Source organism: Salvia splendens, chromosome 19 (genome assembly GCF_004379255.2).
Source record: "Salvia splendens isolate huo1 chromosome 19, SspV2, whole genome shotgun sequence".
In the NCBI taxonomy this organism is placed as follows: Eukaryota; Viridiplantae; Streptophyta; class Magnoliopsida; order Lamiales; family Lamiaceae; genus Salvia; species Salvia splendens.
The window spans coordinates 11743441-11755477 of record NC_056050.1 but is presented as its reverse complement, the minus strand read 5'-3'; the positions used below and the strand labels follow the sequence as shown (position 1 = coordinate 11755477).

Sequence of the window (12037 nt, the reverse complement as noted above, 5' to 3'; positions counted from 1 at the left end):
GAGATGCAATGATCTTTAAGATTATTTTGTTCGTCACATTACAGAGGCTGATTGGTCTGAAGTCTGCCCAAGTTTCCGGATTGTTCTTCTTCGAAATGAGCCCCCTCGAAGAAGTCCACCACTGCCGCGTGGATGTCTGATCCTACAATACTCCAGCACGATTGAAAAAATTGGGATGAAAATCCGTCTGGCCTTGACGTGCTGAAGGGGTCAATGCTCCATACACAATCTTTGACTTCCTTTACTGTTGGAGGGTCGTATAGAGCTTCCATGTTAATCTCAAGAGGTATCTGGTGCAGAATTGAGAAGTCCAGAACCGCTTTTGTTTCTCCTTCAGAAGATAAGAGATCTTGGAAGAAGGCCACTGCTGAGGTTTGAATTTCCCCTGCCTCGGTAAGTTCCCGCTGCCCATCTTTGATGATATAAATCCGAGATTTGACTCGTTTCTGCTTTACCTAGCCATGGAAGAACTTCGTGTTCCGCTCCCCTTCTGTAATCCATTTGATTGCTGATTTTTGTTTCCAGAAATCCTCATCCATCCGCACTTGGAGGATATATTCCGCTGTTGCTCTGTTCATGTTCATTCGGTTGGCTGGGGAGGGCGTTGTATCAAACAGCTCTTGTGCTTTGACAGCATCCTCTTTGGCTTTCCGGAGGTTCGCGAAGAGGTTACCAAAGACCTCCTTATTCCACCGTCTAAGCGCTCCCTTAGTTCGCGTGAGTTTGAGTTGCAGGTTCCGCATCCCATGGTAGCCTGTATCAGCAGACCAAACATTGGCCACCTGTTCCAAGAAACCCGAGTGTTTTCACCACATGTTTTGAAACCTGAAAGGCGGTCGAGTTGTTGCCGTAGATTTATGGCATCGGATAAGAAGAGGGCCGTGGTCGGAGGATACCCAGGGGAGGTGAGTGATTCTGGTGCTACTGTAGGCGCTGGTCCAACCTTCCCCGATGAGAACTCTATCGAGCCTCTCTCTGAGTGTTCCCCTGGCCCATGTGTACTTCAGGCTGTCGAATCCAGGATCAAGCAGTTGGCAATCCTCAATGGCTTCCGCAAAATCGAGCATCTCACGGTATCTGTTGTGAGAACCTCCTTGTCGCTCGATTTCTGAGATTAAAGTGTTGAAATCCCCTCCGATTAGCCACGGGGAACCATCCATCTCTCCTGCGATCTCCCTCATTTTATTCCAAAGCGAGTAGCGTCCCGGCCGTGTACACTTACCATAAACAGTTGATATGTACATAGCCGTTGCCCATCTTTGAGCTGTAACCCGACAGTGCAGAAGTTGATCAGAACTGTCCAGAATATCAATCCCCACATCACTCTGGGATAGCAGCCAAATCTGTCCATTAGTGTTGACACCCCTAAACTCCATGCCTAATCTCTTTTTGAGTAGATCAGGCTGTGGAGAAACCAGGGGTTCACTGATGGCAACAAAATCAAGTTTATACGTCTTAATCAAGTGTTTTAGGGTGCTCAGAGTGCTGAAGTTTCCGAGCCCTCTAGCATTCCATATCATGAAGGAGACTGACATGGGGAACCATCAATGCGAGGACCCTGAGGTAGAACTCCTCAGTTTCTTTGGTTGGTTGTCCTCATTCTCTTCCAAAGTTCCCTGCTCTGGGAAATGCTTATCTCTTTCCGGTCGACCTCTCGTTGTTTCAATGAGGATATTACCGGGGTCTAGGTCTTCCGCAATTATTTCTGCGTCCATCACTTCTTCGAAAGTTTCGGTGTCGAAACCTCCGTGTTCCAGTTGTCGGTAATAAGAAGGCTTGAATGAGCTTGGTTGCCGCCCTTGGGAACTTGGCCACCCAGTATCTTCTCCCCGTCCTCGTGTACACGTCTCCGTGCCCGCTCTCGGTGAAACAGAGCGATTTCGCTCCCTTTCTTTTGGGTGTTGCGAATGGCGATGTGGTGAGGTCGAACCAGTTCTATTTTTCCTCCCTTTCTATCTCATGACCAGTTGAAACCCATCCTCATCGAGGTTTTCCTCCCTTCCCTTGTCTTTGTTTGCCTTACCATCGTGTTGCCTATCTCTGGTACCACACACATCTGCCATCTCATCACCGGGAACTGTAATATTCTCCAGAACGTCAAAGGCATTATAGATCAGGGTGGGTTGGGCTTGTTTTCCTGCTACCGATGGAGCTCTGTTGTCATGGTTCGTCGGCCCCTTCCCCAATTGTCCATTCACCCTTGCAGGGTCATTAAACACACGGTGATTGTTATAGTTCTTCTTCTCCGGTTTCGGCCTTTTCCCATTAGCGTAACATGACTCCTTCGAGTGGCCCACATGCCGACATTCATCACAATAGAGCGGTATATGGTTCCATTTCACTCTTTGTCTCACCTCTTTCCCCGCAATCTCCAAGATGATTTCCTCCATTGACTTTTTTGAGATATCTATCTCGACGCACATGCATGCGAATGATAGCCTCTCTTGGGAGATCGTGGCCCGATCCGCATGGATAGTTTCTCCAAGCAGTTTCTCGATGGAAAAGAGAGCAGATTGTTCGAACAAATGAACGGGGAGGCCAATGAGGTTGCACCAAACTGCTGCAACAGGACACTCGAAGAAGGGGTCGAAGTCCGGTGTCCATTTGAACACCCTCATTGGGTGCCTATCAATGAACCAAACAGGGGTTCCATTTGGCCCGTTTAGGAGACGTCCGTAATCTGCCAAACTCTCTAGTTGGATGATTATGTGTTTTGCATTGAGATATTTCCAAGAGAAGTTACCTGTGAACTTAATATTTCCGAGAGCTTTTTGAATATGGAAGGAGGATGGGATTGAGTGAGAGAATTTACCAACCACCGCATGACCGAGCCTCTCCGTTAGGAATTCGGTGTCCTCAGACGTGAGTGAGATGATGGGGATTCCTTCTTTCTCTGTGGATGTGCCTAAGAGTTTGATCTTCTCCGGGTCGAAAGCAACATACTCCGAGGCCTTGTGGTGGGAAATGATCGGCTAGAATAGTAATTTTCGATTCTTATCCGTCCACGCATTGCTAGTTTCTTCTGTTTGGAGGCTGCCTTTTGTCTGCCCAGAATCCTTAACCGTAAGACTATCTCCATTTGGGTGTGTTTTGGAAGGTCTCCCCTGCGTATTGTGTTGTTCGAGGCTATTTCCGGACTCCATTCCGCAGCCACCCCTCCTCTCAAAGTTGGCTCGGAGAGATGAAATTCGACTTCCTCCTAAGGGAGGAAAATTGACGTCAAAGTTGGACGTTTCTGTTTCTTCTTCATTCCAATTAGCGATGACTAAATCTCCCGTCGCCCACATCGACGCCGGTTGTAGGGGCTGAAATGCTATTAGGTCCATAGCTGGGTCAGATTCAAGTTGTCCTTTGCCAGCTGCAGATTTTAGATTCTGATTTTGCTGACTTTCCTTATTTGGGTAAGGAATAAGTTGACTTTCAAAAAGCAGCTTTGTTCGGGCATGCATCTCCTCAGCCGAGGTATCGCCAGCAGAGATATTCTCAGGATTTTGTCTAGCATTAGGCGATGAGACAAGGCCTTCTGCCTCGTGACGTGTTCCTCCAACGGTCGTATTTTGTTCCGGCTGGTTTGCTCCATCGGAGTTGCGAAGAGCCTCCGGAGAGTTGAGAGCCATGTCCTCCCGCGCGCCTGAGTCGTCCGCCATCTCAGGGGAACGGGATTGTGGGATGTCTTCTATCATCATGATGGGGCTTTTGTAGTCTCCTTTGTTGGCGGGAGGTTGTTCCATTTCCCCTGGGCTTTCTCCCGGAGAGGGGTGGGGTTGTTCAAGTTTCTTCTTCTTCCCTCCTTTTTTCCGACAGCTCGGTTTCTCATTCTCTCCGAGCATGGGAGATTTTGATATCGCTCCAAAATTGAGCCGTTGGCGGATGGCTCTCGTCTCTGGAATGGAGGTCAAGAACTTACTATTCTTGGACGAAAGTTTGGACGTACTGCTCGCGAGGAACCTTGGGGAGAGTGACATTCTCATCTTCATTCTTGCTGCTTGCTTACGAAGGAGGCACTTTCTGGATGGATTTTTCCAGAGGTAATAGGGGTTAGGGGGAGAAGGAGACGGAGCCGAAACAGCCGGAGACGGAGCCGAAACAGCCGGTGGCTGTGAAAAAGCATGCGGGAGGGACTCCCCCGGTTCTTCCATGTTTGTGCCAAAGACGGTGCGGGGGGTAGGTCGGAGGTGGTTGGATGACACGAAGAGGTTGACACCAAGAAGCGGTTATCGTCGGTCACAAAGGTATAAGGTGTCTAGTTGTTTTCTGAATTTTGTGATTAATTAAAGAGTACAAATACTATTTATAAAAATTGTGTAGAACATGAGGCCAGAAATTGTTCGATTTTGTTAGTCTCTGGTAAAAGAAGAATATCTCTCAAACCATTAGGAATTTTTGAATGAATCTTGTTTCATTGTAAAATAGACGTCATGGGGTATTTAAAAATGTTAGATTAAGCCTCTAAAGCCTTTTGAATGGATATAGAACATTAATGAGAAATCAGTCCAGTGCAGTTGTGTTATATTAGAAGTTAAATGATGAATCAATGAATTACTCTACATCTAGAATATTAAATGAGGATAAGGAAAGAGTTTAGCTTATAGTAGTATTATTTCCCTATAAATTAATGTGTGTTATAATGTTATGAGGTAGTTACACCCAAATGTTCGCAAGGGATAGGAAAAAGGATCCGCGAGAGAAGAAACATTGAATGGAAAGGTTTGGAAATAAATGTCATCCAGGTAGCATGCTCAGCACTTAAATGGCCTAATTCTCATGTGCTTTTATGTGATTATTATGTGACCTATGGTCTTAGTAAATTATGATTAATTATGTGATAAAAGACTTGTGGAGTAAAATATGAGAAAATGATGAATTGTTGAATGATTTGGAAATATATGTGTTGGTGTGATAAATGATTATATGAAACCAAGATGAAAATGAATATGATTATGACTATAAAGATTTTGAGATAAAGGTGGAAATGGATGCTAAGACGAATGTGAAAAACGATATATCTTGATGAGATGTATACAAATATGTGATTGCAGTATGTGAACTGTATATGTTGCTTCTGACACGAAAAATGTAAATTTGGATATGTGATGGTATTGAAAGAGCTGGAAACTTATCTGTTTATCTAATCTGATATGGTATGAAAAGAAGATACTGATGTGTTATGTAAGAAAGCGTTTAGAGACTCTTGACAAAGGCGGCTGCTGCCACGCAAACTGGGTTGAGGTATAACTACTACTAGACCTAGGCAAGAAATGTAAACACTAGACCTAGGAAACTGTAAACATGCTGAGATCAAACATCATTTAGACTATGGGATATTAAATTCCTTCCTCGACCGTGTAACGGCTACCTAATAGAACCAGACAGGAGGCATATAACAGTGGGGACCATAATTCCAGAATTAGCAAATACGGCAGAAAGGATGCAAATAACAAACTGAAACTCTAACTAACAACGACGTACATTTTTTTAACTGAATCATAAACGAAAATGAAGAAAACAAAGCACGTACCTAGATTCGAACAGAATATAAAAGTTGGGTCGTCGGAAACTTGCAACAAACCGGAAATAACAATGATCTACATATACTAGACGGAATGAAATGATAACACGAAGGCTAGGCATAAATTTAAACCAACTCTGCTGTAATTCACGTCGGATGCTTAATCCACTCCGGATCCAAGCCATCCGAACCAAACAACAACCTCAATCAACTCCATAACTTCCGATCTAACAGATCTAAACCAATCAACTCCGAATTTAAACGATTCCACTCAACTCAGCTACAACACCAAATTTAAACCTCCGATTCAACCAGCAACAAACTCTGATCAACCCGATCCAGCCATTACTCTGCACAGATTCAGTGAACAATTGCGAAACGCATCCAACACAAGTAAACTAACTCAAACTTCAGATAATCACAGAAATGAAATCAAAAATCAACATCAACGATATGACAGAAAATTAAACTTGCATTAAACACAGGAATATTCAGTAAAACAGAGGGCCGAGCTCCGAACAGTGAAGCTCGGTGAAATCCACAAAATATGAGAAAATAAAATGGAACTTGTTTCTTCGCCCTCGACAGGACGGTGTTACAACCCAACTGAAATACGAGAAAGCGAAAAGTGAAAGCAAACCCCCAGAATTTCCCTCTAAAGAACCCAAGTGTGTAAAAGAAAAAGTGAGCTTCGAGCCACAGACTGTTAATGAGGCCTCCACCGAGAAGGTCCCTCCAGAATGCATGCTTCCTCCTTTATATAGGCGCGGACTTAATCTTCTAGAACCTTCGTAGAAATCTCCATTCTACCCTTCGGATTCGAGATTTCCTCCGTCTTGCAATTTTCCTCCATAATGCTCACTTCTTCGCCAGTTTCCTCGGACATGTGATTGTCCTCTTCTTTTCCTGGGCCTGGCGAAATTCTTCTACACACCTGGCTTAGAACGTGTGTTAGACCCAGTAAATCCTCGAATTTATCCCCTAAACCTATGCATGAAATTAGCCTTATCAAACTGCTCACACTTAAACCATGCTTGTCCTCAAGCATAAAAGGCAAGAAAAAGAAATAAGACGAATTTCAATGCACGGTTCCCAAAAACGACTCCACAATCAAAACATAAACAGAGCACCGACTCCTAGACTTAGACAACTACAGACTCACAAAAGAAAACAACACATTAAGAAAAACAAAACACAGCAGATAAGCATGAACTAGTTTCAACTTTTAGGCAACCGTCCCCACAAGCTTAAGTTCTATCCGATCGTCTATAGTCTTCAAATCCTCCCCCTTCCCTCTTTTACCTAAACGGTCTGTCAATTCGTCAAGATAGCCTATTGATTCCCCAGCAGTTAGGTTTGCTCGATCACTCATTCCCCAGAAGTTACACCACTGATGCGTCGGGTTATGAGAGTTTCTCCTTCCTACTACTCCTTCTCCTTATTGATTTTCTGGGCCAGGTTACGATTGCTTCCTGCCCATATATTGTATACATAATATTTTTTTTCTATATTTTTTCTTTTTCTATATATATCCCTTTTTCCCCTGGACTTCGTCCAGCTTATGCCTCCTTTTCCTATTCTATTTTTTCACCCTGGACTTCATCCAGCTTATACCTCATTTTCCTGGACTTCGTCTAGCTTATACCACCAGTTCCTGGACTTCGTCCAGCTTATACCTCCATAACCCATTTTTTCTCCTTTATACTCTACTCCCTAAGCATCAAGTGGCAGCCCATTTTTACATGTTAGCTCAAAGTGTATAGGCTTATAACTCACATTTATATAGTAGGGCTTCACAACTAGGTCAGCTAAGGCGTCCTCTATCGTCCTTACTTCATTCAGACCGCTTTTAGTTCATTAAGGAAAAAGGCATCAAAGTTGACATGTATCCTATCTTCAATCGCCCTCACTAAGGAAATCTTGCCTTATTATCTTACTAGCTCATGCAACACACAAAAACGCTAGACCTAGAGACTCTAAGACTCCTATTTACAAAAACTAATACTGCACTTACTCTCTCCCCCTCCCACTACACTCAAGCTTGTCCCTAAGCTGTCCTAGTGAAGTGGGGAAATAGGGAAGTATGAACAGCACAAAACAGACGTGCATAAAATAAAACAAACTTCCCACACTTAGACCGTACAACGGGCTAAATGGGAGAAGGCGCAACAAACAAAACAAAGCATGCAAAAACATAACAACCCCTTCTCACACTTAGACCAAGGATTGAGCTAAGTGTGGGAAGGTACAACACATATATACAAAATAGAGCATGTTGGTCACAGACAAACATAAACAGAAAAGGAATAAGAAAATAAAAACAACAGAAATTGAAAAGTTACTTGGTTTAGGGGGAATCAATTCGAGGTCTGACCCCCGCGGGAGCCAGACTTGGGCGGGGCGGATGGTTGGGTCACTCTAGCTTTCTTCTTCGCCGGTGAGTCTGGCACCTCTTTCTCTGTCTTACTCGGTCTGGGGATTGTTTTCTTCACAGCCAAGGGTTTAGTCGCGGACGGGGCAGTCAGAGGCTTCGTCAGCTAGGAAGGCTTCTGGAGAGATAGACTTCCTTGCTCTGGCGATTTAGAAGCACTGCCAGGGCCACCATCCTATCATTCCACAAGCCCTCATCATCCTGTGGGCGCGATAACAACCCCATGCGGAGCGACCACTATCGGATGCTCATTTCTTGCTCCTCGTTGAAAAGGCGGAAGGTAATAGAGTCGGCATCCAGATCAGTTGTAGACTTCAAACGAAAAGTCGAGAAGAACTCACGCACTAATGCTGTTGGGACTTCAAAAGAGCTGTGTTTCAGCAACCAGTCGAAACCGATCGCGTCGATATACTCCCCGAATTCAACGTCGGAAGCAATCTCCTTCAGTTCTGCGGGGTCATATCTCTTTCCGGACTTCACATACTTGCCCTGGGCACTCTTCTCTTTAAACGTTGTTGCACGCTTGGGATCAGTGAACTTCCTCATAGCATCTAGTAAATCCTTGGTCAACCAGACTTCTGTAGGCTCGAAGTTGAGCTCTTCTTCGGAGTCGCTAGATCCAGCAGGGCTATCAGATTCGGCAGCATATGGGACCTTTGCGGGTGGAGGAAAAGAGGTTTCAACAGATTTTCCTTTCGATCTCCTGGTCAAGGAAGGAGCGGCTTGCTTTCCCTTCCTTTTCCTTTCAGCACCCTGGCGGCGTTCTTCCTCATCACTCTCCCCATCACTGGGTCTAGGAGAGTTGTCCTGCTCACGGGCTGCGGTCTCTGGACCCAGCGCTTCTCGTTCCGTCTGCTAGAAGGAGTCATCAATTTCATCAATCAAGCTCCGACGAGCTTGTCTCCGGGCTTCCCTTGCATTTACTGGAGAAATCGTCCCCTCCGGGACATCAGTCAAATCTACGACTAGATCAACCCTGTGTCGAGGGTTCATGTACGTCTTTGGTAACGAGGGCTTCTCCCTCCTTAGACAGCAAAGGGGTTGTCCCTGTGATATAAACAGGGCTTTCCACCCCAACTAAATCTTGATCATTGTGGGTCTCAGTCCCCACAACCTTTTCAGGGGTCCTCCCCTCATCATCGTTTTCAACAGAGATTTGGGCCACATCGCCCCCAACTTTTTCTAGGGTTTCCCCCTCTGAAATTTTCCCACAAATACCATGGGTTTCCCCCTCTCCTAACTTCTTGACAACAGGGGTTTCCCCTCAGATACACCAACACTTCCAGAGACACGACACTGGTTTATCTCTCAATGACATCAATAGCAGCAATAACAGGGGCTACCCCCTCAGAGACACCAACAGTAGTAATGGCAGAGGTTTCTCCCTCATAAACATGGCCTAACTTTGGTTCATCGACCCCCAGAAGCTCCAAACCCGCAGCCAGATCCGCCTCCTCCTCAGGTATGATTGCGGCGGTTGTTCTTGCTACACTGGTGGTTGGTTCGGTCATCGAATGTACAGCCTCCGGTTGGGGTTTCACAGTCTCTGAAACCTGTGGTGATGGTGATGCAGTGGTCGTTGTTGCCGGTGTGATCTTTCCCATCATAGTGGTGAACATGGCGAACGCCTTCATCGCCTCCTCTGGCCCCCCAAGTTTCTGCAATAGATCGGCCATGAACGATGCTTCATTAGATTCGGCGGATCCAGAGGTGCTTCCTGAGTTGTGTGTGTTCTCCATGGCGGAATCTGTAGAATTCGCAAAAACTTGGAAGAAAAAATTTGTTGATTAGGGTTAGAGAGAGAGAATTTGATAGAGGAAATTTGGGGATTTTTTTGTGGATAGAGTGAATATGATATGGAAAATAAAAGAGAAAGCACGGTTATAGCCTGTAGGTATGGGAGGACGGTTTTGCAGGCGTGACGCGAGCGACCGTACGCCTCCCCATAAAGTTACCTTTTGAAATTCGAATCGGTGCCAACTCCCTCCAAAATTTTACTCCTCAACTCCCTGCCCCATGTGAATACTCTACAATATTACACTTAGAAAAACATTAAACTAAAAAAAACGCCAGACTCCCAGGTCAAGGACATGACAGTATGAAGAAAAATTCCTTAAGGAGTCTGGGATTTCGAAAATATTTTTGGAAGATTTTTTCGAAAATAGCTTTGATTTGTTTGGGTTTTCTTGATTTAAGGAAAGCAATTAAATATTTACACTTTCTTTCAAGTATTCTTGAGATCTCCTAGGTCAGGGCTTGAAAAAAAAAAACTTCTCAATTTACTTGACCCATGATTTTTCAAGAACACTTCCTTCTTAGACTGGTTAGGCGACATCAGAGAGTGCGCGTAGAGGCACTTCGTCCACTACACACAGCTCCGAGTTATCCCGAAATACCTTCACTCAATGACCATTGACGAGGAAAGGCACAGAATTTGAGGCGCCTCCTTGGATCTCTACTGCTCCATTTGCGCGAAGGCCAACGATAGTATATGGTCCGACCCACTTGGATTTTAGCTTTCCAGGCATTAGCTTAAGCCTGGACTGGAACAGGAGAACTTTCTGCCCAACTTGTAGTTCCTTGGTCCGGAGATTCTTATCATGCCAGAGCTTGGTCTTTTCCTTGTATCACATCGCGGACTCGTAAGACTCAAGCCTCAATTCTTCCAACTCCTGGAGCTTCAATTTCCTCTCTTCCTAGCAAGCTCGAGGATTCATGTTAATCTCCTTGACCGCCCAGTATGCCTTGTGCTCCAGTCCCACTGGCAAGTGGCACATCTTTCCGAACACTAACCTGTACGGAGACATCCCAATAGGCGTCTTATATGCTGTCCTGTAAGCCCATAACGCGTCGTCAAGCCTCTTACTCCAATCTTTCCTTGACGGATTCACCGTCTTCTCTAGTATTGCTTTGATCTCCCTATTTGATATTTCTGCCTGGCCGTTAGACTGGTGATGATATGGTGTGGACAACCTGTGGTGGACTCCATATTTTTTCATCAAAGCTTCAATCGTTCGGTTTCGGAAGTGAGTTCCTTGATCCGAAATAACAGCCCTAGGCACTCCATACCTACCAAAAATATTAGACTTAAGAAATTTGGCCACCTCACCGGCTTCACAAGAGGTAGTAGCCTTGGCCTCTATCTATTTCGAAACATAATCCACCGCCACAAGTATGTATGCCTTCCCATATGAAGATGGAAATGGACCCATGAAGTCCATTCCCCAGACGTCGAAAATCTCACAAACGATCATAGGGACTTGCGGCATTTCATCTCTTTTGGAGATTCCCCCAGTCTGTTGACACCTTTCACAACTCTGACAGAATTCGAACGCATCCTTATGCAATGTAGGCCAGTAAAACCCGCTGTCTAACACCTTCCTTGCGGTCTTCCTCGGTCTAAAGTGACCTCCACACGCTAGAGCGTGGCAATGGTTCAGCACATCCCTTTGTTCCCACTCTGGAATACATCTCCTAATTACTTGGTCAGCTCCCATCCTCCATAGATACGGGTCGTCCCAAAAATAGTACTTGGCTTCGCTTTTCAGTTTCATCTTCTGGGCCCTAGAAATTTCTTGGGAACTGGGCACTTCTCTGGTGACCAAGTAATTTGCGAGGTCTGCGAACCACGGCTCAGCGTTTATCTGACATTTTCCTTTTTCAGCATCTCCTAGACCCGTCACTGCCATTATCTGTTCCCAACTGATAGGTCTAGGCGAACCTTCCAGATAATACAAATGTTCCTAGGGGAATGCATCTGGTATTGCTTCCTCGGTCTCCCCTTGGAAAATTCGACTCAAGTGGTCAGCCACCTTGTTCTCTGTTCCTTTCTTGTCTTTGACCTCCCAATCAAATTCTCGTAACAAGAACACCCAACAGATTAATCTGGGTTTGGACTCCTTCTTCGTCAGCAGGTACTTAATAGCTACGTGGTCTGTGAAAACTATCACCTTCGACCAGCAAATACGGGCGAAACTTCTCAAATGAGTATACTACCGCCAGCATTTCCTTTTCAGTGGTGTCGTAGTTCTTCTGGGCTTGATTGAGCATTTTCGAAGCATAAAATATCACATAGCTTTTCCCATCGAATCTTTGAC

General features: G+C 45.1%; 1 protein-coding gene across 1 annotated transcript; it reads right to left on the bottom strand.

The window, feature by feature from the left end:
* Window positions 1–455: 455 nt before the first annotated feature.
* Window positions 456–1535, bottom strand: LOC121779027. The gene is made up of 2 exons (XM_042176380.1): window positions 897–1535; window positions 456–782 (listed from the first exon to the last, which is right to left on the bottom strand). The coding sequence occupies exons 1-2, from the start codon at window positions 1533–1535 to the stop codon at window positions 456–458; spliced, it is 966 nt and encodes a 321-aa protein (XP_042032314.1).
* Window positions 1536–12037: the final 10502 nt, after the last annotated feature.